Below are 17015 nucleotides of genomic sequence, written 5' to 3'. Positions count from 1 at the left end.
GCTACATAGGCTTTTGTTGTTGTTTTTTTTTTTAATTCTTGTAGGGCACAGTGTGGCCTGTTTTGACCTCCCAAACAAAACAAAACAAAAAGGCAAGCTAGCTGTCTGTCTCATGGCTAAAAAGTAGAAGAGTCTGATAAAGCTTAGAGTTGTGGGGAGATCTGAGGTTGAAAAAAAGCATGAGTGAGAAGAGCATTAACTGGAAGAGTCTCTGGCAACTGTGGCTTTAACAGTACCTCTGAGAATGAGGGCCAAGGGATGAAGACCCAGCTATGAAATCACTGCGAAGTACACCAATGGCAATGGAACTGGAGTCTACTTTCACACGGGTGCCCCCCCTTGAAGCAAGGTGTTGTAGAAGTAACTAGATGAAACGAACAATCATCTTTGAGGCTGACAGCATTGTCTGATTGACTTAGGAGAGTCAACCTCCTGAAAGTGATTAATAGGAAAAGCACACATGGATGAATAAAAGCTCAATACGGATGAATAGGGCCACCTGTACATGATACTCTTCAGAGAAAGAGAAGCGAGACAGCATGAGCACAAGACCTCACCTTGGGCCTCTGCCTGACTGTGATGCCGGACTCTTCTAAAATCTGCTCACCTCTTTCTCCATACTGAAGCCCCGCTTGTCCTGCCTGTCTTTACAACAGAGAGGTCCTAAAAATATGACGACCGATGGACACATAAGCACAAACTCAAAGGAGCTAAGAGGAAACTGACCAAAGATGGAGAATTCTCAAAAAGGCTATAGAATGTATGTTCTGGATTCACTGGATTCATAGTGATTCACCTTTGTGTTACCACATTATGTTACTATTTAGTAAAGCACCTTTTACTCAATGATTAGTCAGATATTTTCAAGATTTTTGACTTCTGGGGAATTAATTATTCTTTTTTTAAAGAAAGATTTTGTTTATTTGAGAAGGAGAGTGAGAGAGCATGAGCAGGGGGAGAGTTAGAGAGAAATGCAGACTCCCTGCCGAGCAGGGAGCTCCATGCCGGGCTCCATCCCAAAACCCTGGGATCATGGCCTGAGCTGAAGGCAGACACTTAACTGACTGAGCCACCCAGGTGCCCTGAAATAAATTATTCTTCAAAATGTTTGAAAATGTCAAAAAATAAAAAGTGTGTAAATGAAATTTATGCCACAGACTCTAAAGTCACTTAGGCTGGTTTTGTGATAGGATAAATTTGCAAAATTTATGAAACCGGCCTTTTACTGGACATTTGACATAAAAAACATTAAAATGATTTCTTTTTTGACTACTCTTTAAGTCTTTGTGCTAATTCAGATTGGCTCCTCTTTTCAGAACTGTTTTACTGGCTAACACTTTCTTCCCTTGGCAAGAGATACTGCCTCAGGCAAATAGATGAACTACTGGTGAGTGCGCAGGGGCAGAGGAGCAGGCTGTGTGTGTGTGTGGGGGGGGGGAATGGAGGGATTTAACTGTAGCATCACTGCTTCAAATAGAAGACAATCTCTTGATCGCTTTCTTCCCTCCATTCCTCAAGCTCTTCATACGCTCAATTCATTATGCTACAGTTCAGAAGCATGGGCTCTGGAGGTAGAATGAAACAGGCGCAAATGAAATCTGACCCAATTCTCAATGAGGAACAGAATTTGGGGCCAAGGGTTTGCCTCACCGAGCCTCAGTTTTCACATCTGTAAAATGGAGATGTGCCCAATCTGTACACTTAGAAGAATTAAAATTACACATGAACATACAGGCCTTAATAAATGTTAGCAAAATACAGTAACAACAGCAAAACATCATGGAAGTGAATTCCAAAGTCCAGAACCTCCAAAGTGGAAACTGGTGCCATTACCTATCACCTCATCTATAATCAACATATAGGGATCCCTGGGTGGCACAGCGGTTTGGCGCCTGCCTTTGGCCCAGGGCGCGATCCTGGAGACCTGGGATAGAATCCCACATCGGGCTCCTGGTGCATGGAGCCTGCTTCTCCCTCTGCCTGTGTCTCTGCCTCTCTCTCTCTCTCTCTGTGTGTGTGTGTGACTATCATAAATAAATAAAAATTTAAAAAATATATATATAATCAACATATATATCCTGAAAAAAAAAAAACCATATATATCCTGCCTGGAGAAATTAAAGTACTTCTCTTGGACAGATTATTATAATATGAATACATACTAACACCTATGTTATGAAGAATAACAAAGAATATTAACTTAAAAAAAAAGAGAAAAAGCACATACAATGGAATGTTGTAGGCTTTTCCCCCACAAAATGTTTTCCCGGTTTCCTTCAACCTTTATCAATCAAGAACACCAGACTCCTACATTCTATTAATAACAGAGCTAACATGTTTCAGGGACTTCACACAGGTTTAGGACAGAAGACAACTTCACCCATGTCTAGGCATACTGTGTCACATTAAAAAAATTTGTATCTGCAATTGTGACAAACTGATGGTTATTTCTAAAAACTGAATTCCCTTTTAAAAGCCAAAGTCATTTGGAAATATATATTGAACGTACAGTGGAGATTAAAATGGGCCATATCATTCTTCACCAAAATAAATAGTGGGACACGGGGTGCTCCTGGGTAGCTCAGTAGGTTAAGCGTCTGACTTCAGCTCAGGTCATGATCTCAGGGTCCTGGGATGGAGCTCTGCATGGGGCTCACTACTCAGCAGGGAATCTGCTTCTCCCTCTCCCTCCTGTTCTGCCCCTCTCCCTGCTTGTGTGTGTGCAAGTGCATGCATGGGTTCACGCGCACTCTCTCTAACGTAAATAAATTCCTTAGAAACAAACAAACACTAGTACTAACTCCCCTCTAGGGCCAGCTGTCCAATTTGTCTCCAGTATGATCACATATCTCTAATCTAGGCAGGCCTGAAAGCATTTGGAACAACAGGGACAGGGCTAGAGTGAGTATCCTGACCCCCAGGAATACTTTTCTGAAGGATAACAATCATTTTGATTTATAAATTCAGGTAATGTAGTTTTAAAATTATTTTACATTCTTGGGTTAGTGTGTGTTGGTCAATCTGCAATGAGAGACATGTCGCAAGCAGAAAATATGTGCTTGCCTGTTGTTGCTTATCTTAACTGTGAACATCTTTACTAAGCAACCACATTTATGAGGAATTACTGAGGCAATTCCAGAGCTGGGGGGGGGGGGGCGCTTTGGAGAGTACTTAACCTACTTGCCTCAATTTCAGGTAAGAAAAATCACAACAAAAAGAAAACATAACAGAGAGGTTGCATGACCTTCCCAAGGAAACCTGGCCCCACCAGTAACACAGGTGTCTGGTGTCTAAGCTTTGAACTTAGCTCTGGTCCTGGATGACGCAGCAATGGCCTTGCATTCCATTTTAATGTAAGATGGCAAAGGAATTTACTGAAGTACTTTTTATATATTATATAACTCACATGAGAACTCTACGAGATAGGTGTTATCACCCTCATTTTACACATAAGGAAACAGAATCCTGGGCTCAATCACTTGCCTAACGTCATAATGCACAAATGGCAAATCCAAGATCAGGACTCTAGTTCATCTGGTGTAGAGAAAGGTCCAGTTCCAGCCACAACCTCATGCTGCTTGCTGCCGCCTCATGCACACACGGAAAGGCACGGGCTTTGAAAGCTCATTATACTGTTTCCCTGCTACACTGCTCCCCAGTCTACAGGCTTTTACAGATGAAAACACGAATCATCCTTGTCTTTCTGACCCCATGCAAGCAACACTCAGCCTGTTTCCAGGTATTATAGCTTTCTGAAAGTCATAAAATAGCTATCTTTAAAAAAAAAAATCTGTTATTTGGAAGTTTCTCTATTTGACATTGACCATCCCACCCATGGATTAGCTTGGATCAATGAGTCTTACTATATTTTAACATGGTCAGATTTTTACTCTCAATCAATAGGAAAGAGCATGAAAGCAAAATCAGGTTTGTTGAGTGGTTGGTTATATCATGTTATGTATGTATGTTTGCTTTATTTATTTATTTCCTTATCTATCTTGGCCAACACTTCACCCCTCATAGCATAAAGGAAGACTACTATTATCATTCCTGTTGGAATTATAACTGATCAGAATTAATGAAATTCAAATTCACCATCAGATTTAAGATATTATTACTAGATAATATATACTTATTAGAAATAATTAACAGGACACAAATATTTCTAAGGCTATTATTAAAATAGAAATAATTAGGCTTCCCAAAGTCTTGATTATCTTTTCCTTTCTTTTTCTCCTTTTTCCTTAAAAAATAAAACGCTTGGTTTACTTAGGCTGATGACAAGAATGTTAATTTTAATTAATCCTTACAATTAAGTATTAAAGAGATTCCTTGCTATCTCCTGAGTCCCTAGGAAATAAATCCATATATCTCTGGCTCTATAATTTACCAGACTGGAGTTACTCAATTACTTAGAATATATACATATGCTGATTTTAGGAATTTATTAAAAGGAAAAAACTTTCCAGGAATAGGTTGGTGTTAATAATTTTCTAACTAAGTGAAGATCTTACACATAAAACACCTTTGTTTCTACTCTTTTGAAACCTTTCTTAGTAGGTTTCCAATCTTTCTTGTCCACCTGAGGCCATACAAGTGAGCATAGCTGAATCTTTCCTTTAAAATTGGGTATGCTATTGTCTCTGATACTTTTATCTTGTGTAGGTACAAAGATGCAGAAGTTACATAAAACTGAACTGACTGGAAATGACCCCTAAGCATTTAAAAAAAAAAAAAAAGGATATTAAAACAAAGAAGCCAACCACAGGACACACAAAAACCTCCAATATTTAACTTGCGAACGTGTGAGACTTTTGAATAACAGGGGAAATGCTGGCTGAGTATTCTAGTTGACATTCTGCTGCTTAAGTGCTACTAAAAATGTACTCATCGTTCATTTATTCAAGTATTTACAAAATTTCCAGGATTTTCCTAGATGTTTGAAATACACCAGCGGGCAGACAAAAACAAAAACAAAAACAAAAACAAAACTCCTACTCCTCCTGGTGGAGCTTACATTCTAGCAGGGAAAGAATGGAGGAGGGTGAGGAGAATCAGTTTAGAGGAAGAAGAATTACACTTTTAAATTGGGTGGTCAGTGTAGGCCTTATGGAAAAGATGACATCTGAGAGCAAAGAAATGACAGAGAAAAGTCAGGTGACCACTGGGCAAGGACACATGTGGCAGAGGGGATAGCAAAAGTAAAAAGGTAGGGTGGAATGATACCTGGTCAGAGAGGCCAAAGTAGGAAGGGAGGCAGGGGGGCGGTGGGGCAGGGTGGTAGGGACGGGGGTGTGCATGTGTGTACGTATGCATTTGTGTGTGTGTGAGAGAGAGAGAAAGAGAGAGAACGAACATATGTACTAGAGGGTACTGTGACTATAATCTTCCCTTGACCTTGATTCCCCGTCAAGAGCCAAAAATGTCACTAGGCTGAAATATCGTGGTGGAGCAGCCACAGATCAAAACAAAGATGCAATTATTATCATAGAGACAGTTTTAAAAAACAAAGATAACATTTTGCTTTTCGACTGCTGATCTGATTTCCAAGTGCTCTGACAATCCAGGTCTATGAGATAACACAATGTAGTTGCCTCTACCTTCTGGCTAGTATAACAGAGCAAATTTCTCAGTCAGAGCCAGCCAGAAAACAGCCTCCAAAATAACCCTTCTCATTCCTGGCAGCTAGACCAGTTTTCAAGGAATCCTGATAAATCACATGAGGTTTTACTTTTAAAGCTTACATGTAACTACGTTAACTTCTTTTACTCAGTAAAAAACTAGGATTAAACATAAATGAACAAAATGTACGAGAATTCTGTGTGTGCCTGTCTGGGAAGTGAATAATTACCAGGTACGTACACAAAATACTGGGATTCATTTGGATAGTCTAATTATACTTAAGAAACAGATTTTCCAGAAAGGTACTCTGCTTTGCTAAATGACTGTCAATATGAAAATACATGGCATTAGTTATTTCAGCTAAAGAATGTCAAGAACTGAATAATCAAGCATTGGGTTACAAAGTTTAAAAGTTAATACAGCAGCACAGAGTATTTGTATTAGTGCTTTAAGTAGCTAAATTAAATTGAAATGTGTCTCTTAAGCAGTCATTGAACAAGCAAGATGAGAAATAAATTGAGCTTCACTTAGGCCTTTATGGCATCTAACAACTGTGTCTGTCAACACACGGATCCTTTTCACTGTCAATTCAACACACATTTTGCAGACCTTGGGCCTGCAATTATTTCATTTCCTTTCTTGGAAATGTAATTTCCACTTACTTTTGGAGAATAAAAGACAGACAAAAGGAGGAAGGAGTTGCAGTATTTTCTGATTAAGATTATCTGTATAAAATGGTAAAGGGAAAAAAATCTATATGCGCACACTGAAGCATTTCTCAGCAACTAACCTGTCTCAGCCAAATTGCTTTTGTGTCTGGATATTGGTTCAGATGTAGCCAGATTGTTGATGTCAAATTAGGTGTTAAACAAATTTAATAGGAAAGATGAAGAATGAATATAGATCATCTTTCTGTTAGAATTGTTCAAATGACTCCAGTCAAAAGAAAGGAAACGCATGACCGCAGGAGAAAGTGTGCTTTTAATTAAACACAATGAAATGAGATAAAACTGTAAATCAGCAAAGAAGGCCATTCATTCCAAAAGAGAGGGGGAAAAAAAGTTAATAGGGCCAGGGAGAGAAATGCAAGAGTGCAAGAAAATACCAGTTGGCAAAAATAGATCTAAATTGAATTTCAACTTCATTTGTCCAGGCTTCACCTTTTAAACTAAGACAGGTAGAGCTACAAAAAAGAAAAAAAAAAAAAAAGCGGCTTCTTTCTCTCCTGAGAGAACAGGAAGTCAGAGGTTTTAATTAACCATGATTACAATATTCGGCTGATCTGATTTGTCTCACCTCTTCCTTTTCTTCAAGTGGCAAACCGGTTGACATCCTGGCAAGAGAACTAGAGCAAAACCAGACCAATTTCAAAAAAGGGCCTGCCCTCTGTTATAAAACGAATTGACCCTCCACCAGATCTGTCTGAAACACATTCAACAGCAGGATTAACTCTTCGACAAAGTGCTACTTTCCCAAAGCAAGTCTGGGGAGGTAACTCTTGACACAGTATCTCTTCACTCTCAAGAGAGAGCAGTACTAAGGCACATGCACATCTTTAACTCAGGACCAGAAAATCAGGTTCTAAAAACATCCCCTTCAAAGTACATTTCAAAGATCTAGTATCTTCCTTGACTGCTCATAAATCATCAAGAGAGATGATCCAAACATTTAATCCCGAAAGAATGATTAAGGGCCTTGTGATGCTGAATCATTATCATCCAGGGGAATTCTCTGTGTGGAAGAAGAACCTGATTACCAAACCAGTTTAGGGAAGGAATTCTCTTTATGCATATCTGCTTTGGATCAGAAAAAGACCTCTAAGCTAGGAGCCTCGAATCTCAAGTGAGCTCATCAAACAAAGGAAGAAGAGTAGTTATTGGCTAACCCGATCGAAATCTGTCTAAAGAGGAATAAAGCAAAGTAACACACAGTTTAGTCATCACAGATTCTTCTACACACTTAGTAAAGAGCATCATTACTTACTGAAATGTAACCTTGGAACTTGTGCATCCTTCCAATTTACACGACCCTTCACCTGGCTCAGGTGTTGGGGGGGACGGGCTGTTGAATTCTGCCTCCAGAGTTTTCTTGTTCAAGGCTGTTTTTGTTACACTGGATACAGAACCCAACACTGGCATGGATTTGGACTCTGAGGTGGCTAATATCCCGGTTGGACCTTAAAACCAAACACATACCTCAAGTTTAATAATTCTGTGCAATGCTTATTAATATGGTACTGAAAAACAGATTAGCCGAAAATCCCTCAGGAAGTGAGAAGGCCAAGTTTTGTTAAAATTTAGAGAGCATGCTGGAAAATGTTCCTATTAGAAATATGCTCTGTTTGGATGGTACTACTGGCTTTTCAATGCACCAGGACCACGCTGAGAAATTACGTACAGACCTTTAAGAAAGCACAAAACCCCAGGCCACGGTTCCCTCTCTGACCGGAGTCCTTATTAATACCCAGAATTGGGAAAATTCTTTTCTTCTCGGAGTATGGCTTTCTGACAGCCCTACTTGAAAAATTTGGCCTCTCAAGAGTTAATTCTTCCCAAAACTCAGCTTTGCGTTTTAAACCACAAATGGAACAATGTCAAAAGGCTCTTTTTAAAAGGCTCATGAAGGCTTCTTAAGCATTAAACAGCTTTTATGGACATTTTCATTTTAATGTGATTGAGAAGTAAGTGGATTTATTTCCTGTTAAAATACAGACACAGGATTCTAAAAATTAAGTGGCAAAGAGTTTGGCTGTTTACCTTTTGGCCCTTTCTGCTCTTTGGGATAGGACTAAATGACTGTAATAGAGCTCGTTACTGAAATTATTGGCGTACCATCCCAACTCCCGGGCCCTGAAGCGAAGTTCTCTCATTCCTTGGGTTGTTCTACCTTTAGTTAGAAAGACACTACCCCTCGCCAGTAGCTTTTTTCAAAGCAAGATTCCAACATGTCTTTCCTGAAGCCACAGAAGAAATCTTCATAAAACAAAGAGACTTATGTAATAAGTCATAAATGTACAGATAAAATTAGAAACTTCTAAAAATTCAGCTAGAGGACAACCTTGAAAGGTGCCATTGAAAAAAAGGACAAAACTTGGGAGTCTCTTATTCCTTGAGAAATGTCCGATCATCTCCTAAAATGGAAAGTACTAGTGGGCACAATCCAATTAAATGCTAGCGGATCCCTGGTCATTAATGTTAAGTGCTGGAATGTTACTCTCACATCTGCAGATGCCTGCGTCTGAGGCATTCCAACAGTATAACCCAGCAGCTCCAAAACTGAAGTTCTGATGTCAGAAACCTCCTGAAAGAGGGGCTGGGGAAATGCTCTCCCATTCTGTGGCTGCACCTCCAATGGCCACCCTCCCTGTGGGAGACACAGCCAGACCCTCTATGGCTCCAGGGGAAAGCCTCAGCTCCCCAAAGCTTGCCTTCCTCCTTCAGGTCATCTCCACCAGCTGCACAGACAACCTTGTGACATCACTGAACATCCTGATTCAAAAGACCTCTCCCTCCCACCCAGGATAAGCCTCCTGGTGCCTGGGGATGCAGGAGTAAAGACACAGAGGTGCAGAAAGATCAAGGAAGATCCTGAAAATACAAATAGGAAGTTGAATTCAAGATTTGCTTCTGAGCTGCTCTGTTCTGCCCTTGGGTAGTTGCCGACTACAATGCTAGACAGCTTTAAGCAATCTGTCCTTGTAGGAAAGCAGATCTGCTTCTGAAAACACCAACACCTGCTGCTTGTTCTGTAAATGAAGCCAGCCACAAAGGACAGAGAGTGGGTGAGCTGAGCTGGAGCTCTAGTTTTTCTTACTACAAAAAGAAATAAAGAAAAATGCATGATGTTTTAGATTATTATTATTATTATTATTATTATTACTGTATCCTGCTTAAGATGTCCAATGTTTTCCAAGAGGCACTTGCTGCTCTTTGAAATGTCGGCCTGGGAGGCCGTAAGTCTTGAAAGTGTCAGTGAGGTTTGATAAGAGAAACCCTAGATAGAAAGTGCTTCGCTGGCCCCGGAGGGAGATACCAACTATCCTGGGATCTGAGGTCTGCAAACCTGGGGCTGCCCCCCACCTCGCCTCTCTTACCATGCTTCCTGTCTCCTCCGTGACCTCACATTAGCTTCCCCATAAAGCCTTTGTGTGCAAAAGGAAAAAAAAAAATCTCAAGAGATCCAAGCGCATCTGAAGCCATAAACTTACCAAAGTCATCTCTAATTTGCAGCATGCAGCCTGCTAACTTTAGCTTCTTATTCTGCGCCCCTCCCTGAACCCCTCCTGGATTTTCACTCTGTCATTCCACGACCCTTATAAAAAAGGTTTATTTGGTAAATACCTCTTCCAGTTCTACACTAGAAAAACATTGGTATCATCTAAAAAAAAAAAAAAGGTATGATTTCTTTTACTAGATGACAGAGTTTGTAAGTTTGTCTCCTACCCTCATTCCTGCCTTTTCTTTTTTTTGCTTTGGCTACTAGGAAGCTCCAAAGAAAGTTTCTACTCAGTTACAGGCCACTCTCCTCAGTACGGTTCTTCTCCACTCTGCCAATTACAGAGTTCTTGTTTCTCTACGCAAATACTGATGATTCTATTGAATATATACCTTATTATAACAACCCTCAAATGATACATTAAATATTTATAAATTGGTGAAATATAATAAATAAAATGAAAGATTCTCACCATGCCTATACAGTGTGCTCCTGCCTTCTTTCTCCGTCTTTGAAATATTCAAATTACCATATTGACCAAAATCAAAATGTTTCCTTGTTTCTCCCACTGAAAACTAACTCTGAAATAGTGCTGTACATCTGACCAAGTCCATGAGTGAAGTGACAAGGCTTCCACAGGAACAAAATACAAAATGTAAATGACAGAGAACAAGAACGGGACCCACAGAGTCCTAAACAATAACGATGGCTGTATGACTCCTTCAAGGATGCAATGCTGGAAGAAGTGACTGTCACAAAATGAATAATGATTCGTTGTGGAGGCTGGTAAATGCTTATAAAGCAATTCTAAGGAAAAAAAAAATCTCTTAGAACACCCCTTAATTTTCCTGAGAGGTGATTATTTTTGGGGGGAAGGAATTCTTCTAGGATATTAACAGCAGAATTTCCAGACCAAATTAAAAACTGAATGGCTGATTTTTTTTTTAAGGAAAAAACTAAAGTTTCATCTTTTTATAATAAAAGTTTGGTTGGTATTATGCTGCTCCTAATACAAGAAACCAATTCACTAAATTGTCTGAGTAAAATCCCTATGTGGAAGCTAGAGCCTGATTAACAAACATCTACATCCCTCCTATTCTAGCAACTTAAACTTGGTAAACATGACTCAGTGCAAATTTAAATGGTTACAATGGACCAAATGGAGTTGACTGAATTGAGTCTAGAAGATTCAGCCCATTAGCTACGGCCTGGTTAATTTTACTTTAGAGTAGTTTTTCAAAGCTAGCCTCCTGGCCACAGGGAAAAACCTCATACAGGTTTCCGCTAATTCCCGTGACCAAGCTGGTGGGGGAAAAAAAAACAAAAACAAAAAAACAAACAAACCAGAAGACATGCAAAGTTAGTTCTGAGGTCTAATCCATGCACATCATGACACAAATGCAGACTCTCAGCTCCAGACTTGCTCAGATGGTCATTTATAGCTGGTGACAGAGCTGAAATTTCTCATTCGCCTGGTTCACAGGCAGAGACGAGGAACAGAACGCACACACAAAGGATAAAGCCGGTGCCTCTGCATTTGTAACTGATGCGTAATTACTACTCTTATTACTAAATCACTGCATGCTGACTTTGTGCCATGCACACTACCAAGCACTTTCCATATGCTGATTTATTCCATCCTTAGGATAATCCTATGAGGTAGTGCTTTTGTTACCCTCATTTCACAGGCAAAGAAACTGAGGCACAGAGAGGTTGAGCCATTTAAGGGCAAGCTGCTTGGAGAAGGCAGGGCAAGGACTGAAAGTCACGTGGTCTGGCTCCAGAGCCTGTACTCAGTGCTACACCATTGCCAGGGCTCCTGAATGTCTGTACTTGGTGGCATCTTGCCTTAAGCAAGCCCAATCTCTAAGACCTTGATTACCTGCAAATAGAGAAATACATAAACAAACATACCAATGAACTAAGATACAGAAGTTCTTATGAGATATCCATGAGTGCCTTTGCCAACCCAATACTTCTCACTCACATTAAAAAAAAATTCAGTAATTTTAAGAGATCGTTTTCATGTTAGTACGGGACTTAAAGGCAGATGTCTCAGAGAGGAAGGGTAGAACTGTGGAGAATTCAAACCGGCTTACTACTGCTATCTGCTTCTGCTGTCACCTTTCTGCGACGTAAAATTCTCTCTAACTCAGTTTCACTGTTTTCTGTGTCAAGGGATTTTAAGCTTCTTGAACTAGTGGATTTGTTAAGTGTCCCCTAAAGTGAAAACAAAACAAAAACAAAAACAAAAAGGTTAATGTCTTAATACAATATGCAAAAGAATATTAAAAACCAAATCAGCAAAACATTACCAGAATTTGAATGGAATTAGGAAATAGAATGAATTTGCTGTATATATATATATCTGTATATATATATATACACACACACACACAATATATATATACACACACACATTATTTTTTAATGTGTGTGTCTTCGACAACACATAGTGTTGGATCATTTAAGAAGATGCTACTGAGGATGTAAGACGTTAGCTTTCACACCAAAAGGACAATACGAGAACATCTCTCGATGACTAACTATGAAATTCGGTGGTAGGAAGGTACTTGCGCATTGACGGTTAAGATGCTGATGTGTTGATCAATCTTGTGGAGAAGAGAAGCATATATTGAACTCACCTTAGAAGGTTTTCTTGATACAGCAGCCACGAGCTACTGAACCCAAATTCTTGTGGCACTGAAAAAGTGTGACTGAGTCTTCAGAATGACCCTGGTTCCACACTGGTGGCAATGGTGTCGTGGCGGCCAAAGGAGGTGCATAACACTCTCCTGTGGCCTAGCCAAAGAAGTGCTGCCCTGGGCACACCTTGACATCATTGTGAAAGGGTAAAGGTTATAATGACATAGGGAAGCAATAAAGGGCCTGGCATTGTAATTCCATATTCCTAACAGAGGAGGCGGTGAATACATTATTCAGGGCCCAGAAGATGCTGAAGGAAACAAGAGATGCCATACATCTGTGCACCTACTAAAATTGGTGCTGACTTTCAAGATAACAGAGAAAGACCCTGCCTCAGCTCCTCTGGGAAGCATGTTATGGAGGAGACCTATGGCTTTCCGTCTCCCATGACCAGTCAGGTGTTTGTACAGAACGCTGGGTAACACACTTCACATCCTGTATGTGAGGACTCAGCACTGCACCATTACCAGGGGTCTGTTTTCTTTCATAAGAAATGCCCACTATTTCTTTGAAATGGCCCTCCTGAGCTGTGCCACGTGCTTTGGGTAGGTGGGGGAGCCAGAAGATCCAGTCTTTGGATTACAGTAAATCAGAACCTCAAGTCTGGTATAACTTGCCAGACTTAATGCCAAAGTCAGAGGTAGCTTTTTGTCCACCGAGGCTAACAATCAGGCCAGCCTTTGTCACCTCAGCTCGCTATGGGTTTGCCTTAATCCTGCTCCTGCCCCCTGCCAACTTCCTGAAGGACTTTAAGAATTCGATTGGCAAAAAATCGTAACTCATGTTTCTTCTTTAGCCTATAAAAACAAGAAAAAGTGGCTTGTAATATTAGGTAGTTACAAATCTCATGTGATATAGGTTATTATGTTTTGTTTAGAAAGGTTTCTTCCCTAACTGGGTAAAGGCTTGGAGAAGCTGCCTGTGGGGATGGGAGGATTGACAAACAAAATTAAGAGATTTTATTCTTCTATCAGCTACCCTAAACTAAGACTAATGTGTAAAATATGTGGATGATCAAGCATATGATACTCTACCCCCCAAGTAGCTCTTTCTGCTTTTTTTCATTTGTTGCAAAAATTCATAAAATATATTGAAAGGAAAATCATGTTTCATGTAGCACTGTAACTGTTTATAACTTAAAAAGTTGGATGATGTGGTTTATTTATTTAGCAGTTAATGCAGATCTGTACCTGCTCATCAAGGAATTAAATAGTAAAATAAGATCAAGGCTGATAAGGTAAAAAAAAAATGGAACTGAAGCCAATTAAGATAAATTTGAAAAAAATATTTAAAAAACTACTCCCAAATCATGCATTTACAATTTTTAAAAACTTACCAGCTAAGTAATTTGTAAACATGTAAACTTACCATTACCATTAAAATAACTCATGAAACTATTATGTTGTTTGGATGTCAAGAACATTCTTTGATTTTCCCAATGGTTGGAGTTAATTCAAGAAAAAGATACGTGTCTATGTACACACGCATTCACATACACTTTGCAAGGATATCTTTTAAGGAAGAATTTCTCTCTCATAATAATCTCTACTTTTCATTTGAATAACAGCATTAATCATCCAAATTCTGATCGCGGTGAGCTACCCTCTCATCACACCTGATACTGAAAGGTTCTGTTTTCCAAGTTCTAATCTTTGGGTCTCAAACTTTTGTCTCCGTCCACTGACCAATGTGATTGATTCAGCAAATATAGGAGTATGCAGACACTATAGGACTCTCAATTCAAATGACCAAGGAGCTCAGCTAATAAAGTACCAAGACTGTCTTGTCTATCTTTTTGTATATTCGTCATATAGTCTGAGAATCAGAAATTAACTTAGAAGGGACATGATATGCAGAATTCCCTCACTTTACAGAGAAGAGAATTCAAACTCAGTGAGCCTTGGGGTTTGGGCTGGGCGCCACAGTACATCAGTGATGAGGCTAGATGGATTCCCAAACAAGTGTTTAATCTTAGTTCCCACATCGGTTAAATGTTCCTAACACTGGCTAATCTCACTGTCAGGTGACAAGATCAACTATTCTATAATTCCTTCTGAAAAAAAAAAAAAAAATGAAGATGTTCGGGAAAAACCTAAAAGAGAATTTCTTAGAGGTTGTTTATTTGATTTAGAGACAAGCGAACTTAAAAGAGATTTAAGATTAATTTGTACGGATTTAATCTTGAGAGATTGCTGTTTGCACTTAGAGAGACTTTTATATGACTGGGGTGATTAGAGAGGTTTCCAAAACTTCCCAAAAAACCTTGTGTGATTATGAGAAATAGGTTTTTAAAATCTACAAAACATTCAGCTTTTAAAAATTCAGTGTAAACAGGTGTGGAAAAATAAGTTCAGTTGACACTGAGGCTATAGCAATTGGCTTGGGAAGTGTCCACATCCAAATGGGGTGAGATTTTCCAAATCCCGAAATAGAGATATATTCCTACTTGTGTGCTAACTTTCAGCAAAAGGCTCAATCTCTAAGTTGCAGTGCCCCTACAACTCAGGTCACATTTGATTTCAGCAAAAACACCAGTTTTTCTGGTTTTCTTGGTTTTTGTTCTACAGTAGAGCTGACATGGGGTTTCTTGGTTTCCAGGCCTCTCTTGGCACAGGTGCTGGCTTTCCACCACAGTATATCCCTCGCAGGCTTTCCATGCTCATATGATTTGCTGAATACTAACTCTGAAAACCCTAACGTGCTGGCAAGAAGCACCAATATATCCCCACCTAATAGGGGCTTCTTTTCTTTCTCTTTCTCTTATAAGAAGTTGTATGGTTTCTTGGCCCCCAAGTGACAGGGGGTTACAAATGATCCACCCCCAAAGGAATTTCTATGGGGGTACTAGAGAGTTGCCATTTGACAAAGAAGACTAGGGGAAAACACTGTGAATTCCACTTTTTAAAAACACTTAATGCAAAGACATAACATTGCCAGAATAATAGCTATCAGTGATAACATTAATGCCGGATAAGGTACAGAAATTTAATGATAAATCCAGACCAAGGAAGATGGGGGCAATCTGCAGAAAATAAAGATGTTTTGACAACTTTTATAACTTGTAAATTATTTCCCAAAAAATCTATTCTGCAAATTTCTCTCCTTGAAGTGGCGCAAAATTATACTGAATATGACTGGATAGTGAACATGATCTTTAAGAGCAATGCTGTAATTCAGTAAACCTGTAACCATCCAGCATTATCAGGGAGTGGGATATCTTGGCTAATCAAGTATCATCTGTATCTTAGACAGATGTCTGATTGTTCAAATAAACCTGATTTTTAAATAGTCAACCTCAATGTACTCTTCCACAAATGATCAGAACTCTACTCTGGGGCATCTTCACGGAACAGGAATTAGCATCCTAATGTACAGACAACCAAAGAGACTGGCATAGGGAGTTCTCGCTGGATAACGAAGTTTCCTCTTCAAAGTATCCATTAGATAATAACCACCTACTTTTTCAACGGTTGGTCGTCATACTTTGATTCCGTAGGTGGGCCACCACTGTGAGCCAGGCTATGCCTGTCTTTAGTACTAATTCCACTCACCTAAGCCTAAAGCAAACTGATTAAGCCATCCTGAGTTAAGTCTGCTGTTGCATGCTTGATGAAAATAATTTTGTTTACCACAATTATGTGGATGTCTACATGCATCACATAATTAGCACCGTAACAACAGGGGAATATCAGTTTTGTGCCTCCGCCCCCACGTTTGTTGACTTACTGTGCATAATAACTGGTGTTGAGACTATAACAGGATCTGAGAATAGAGCTCTCAGTATCCGAAACATTTTCTAAGTGAGGAGTTTGTCTCTGCCGGCAACTGTCAGGGCAGTACTCACTTCTATTGGCAAAAGCTCATGGTTTGGAAGGAAAAAAAAATAGCTGGAGGCAGGAGATACTTTTAAATAGGGGTTACTTTTAGAGAATGAAATTCGTAATGGGGCGCCTAGATGGCACAGTCTCTTGAGCATCCAACTTAGTTTTGGCTCAGGTTGTGGGTTGTGATCTCAGGGTCATGAGATAGGGCCCCACATCAAGCTCCGTGCTCAGGGCAGAGCCTGCTTGAGATTCTCTCTCCTTCCTCTACCCTTTCCTCTCTCCATGCTTGCTCTCTCTCTCTAAAATAAATAAACCTTAAAAAAAAGAAAAGAAAAAGAAAAAATGAAATCAGGAATATAAAAACAGGAACTTCTATTTTCCAATTTATAATCAAATAATTTTTTAAACTGTGAGGAAAAGCAGACTGACCCTGAGCCCTGATACTAACATAACATATTTGGGTAGGAGCTCAGAATGACATTTTGGCACCAACGGCCCCACTCTCATGCCTTCAAATCAAGTACGATCCATCTAAGAGACTCTATTGTGTTTCCATTATGACCAAGCATGCCCTGATCCTTAGGTCTAGGTGCTTTGTCTTGAAGCTGTCAGGCAAGGATTGGAAGGCATGCCCAGAACATAATGATG

The 17015-nt window shown here is 39.6% G+C and overlaps 1 protein-coding gene across 3 annotated transcripts in view; it reads right to left on the bottom strand.

Moving 5' to 3' along the window:
* SHTN1 (shootin 1) overlaps positions 1 to 17015 on the bottom strand; it is a 97043-nt gene that overhangs the window by 9582 nt on the left and 70446 nt on the right. For 2 of the 3 annotated variants that reach the window (XM_041743464.1, XM_041743465.1), the window contains 2 exons: positions 11937 to 12057; positions 7606 to 7798 (listed from right to left, as the gene is read on the bottom strand). The exons of the other annotated variant lie outside the window; for it this stretch is intronic. In XM_041743464.1, coding sequence (XP_041599398.1) covers positions 7606 to 7798; positions 11937 to 12057 — 314 coding nt within the window. The remainder of the gene's footprint in view (positions 1 to 7605; positions 7799 to 11936; positions 12058 to 17015) is intronic. 3 annotated transcript variants of the gene reach the window in all.

The sequence above is a fragment of the Vulpes lagopus genome, chromosome 2 (assembly GCF_018345385.1).
Source record: "Vulpes lagopus strain Blue_001 chromosome 2, ASM1834538v1, whole genome shotgun sequence".
Lineage (NCBI taxonomy): Eukaryota > Metazoa > Chordata > Mammalia > Carnivora > Canidae > Vulpes > Vulpes lagopus.
Note: the sequence above shows the minus strand (reverse complement) of the source record. Positions and strands in the feature narration are given on the sequence as shown.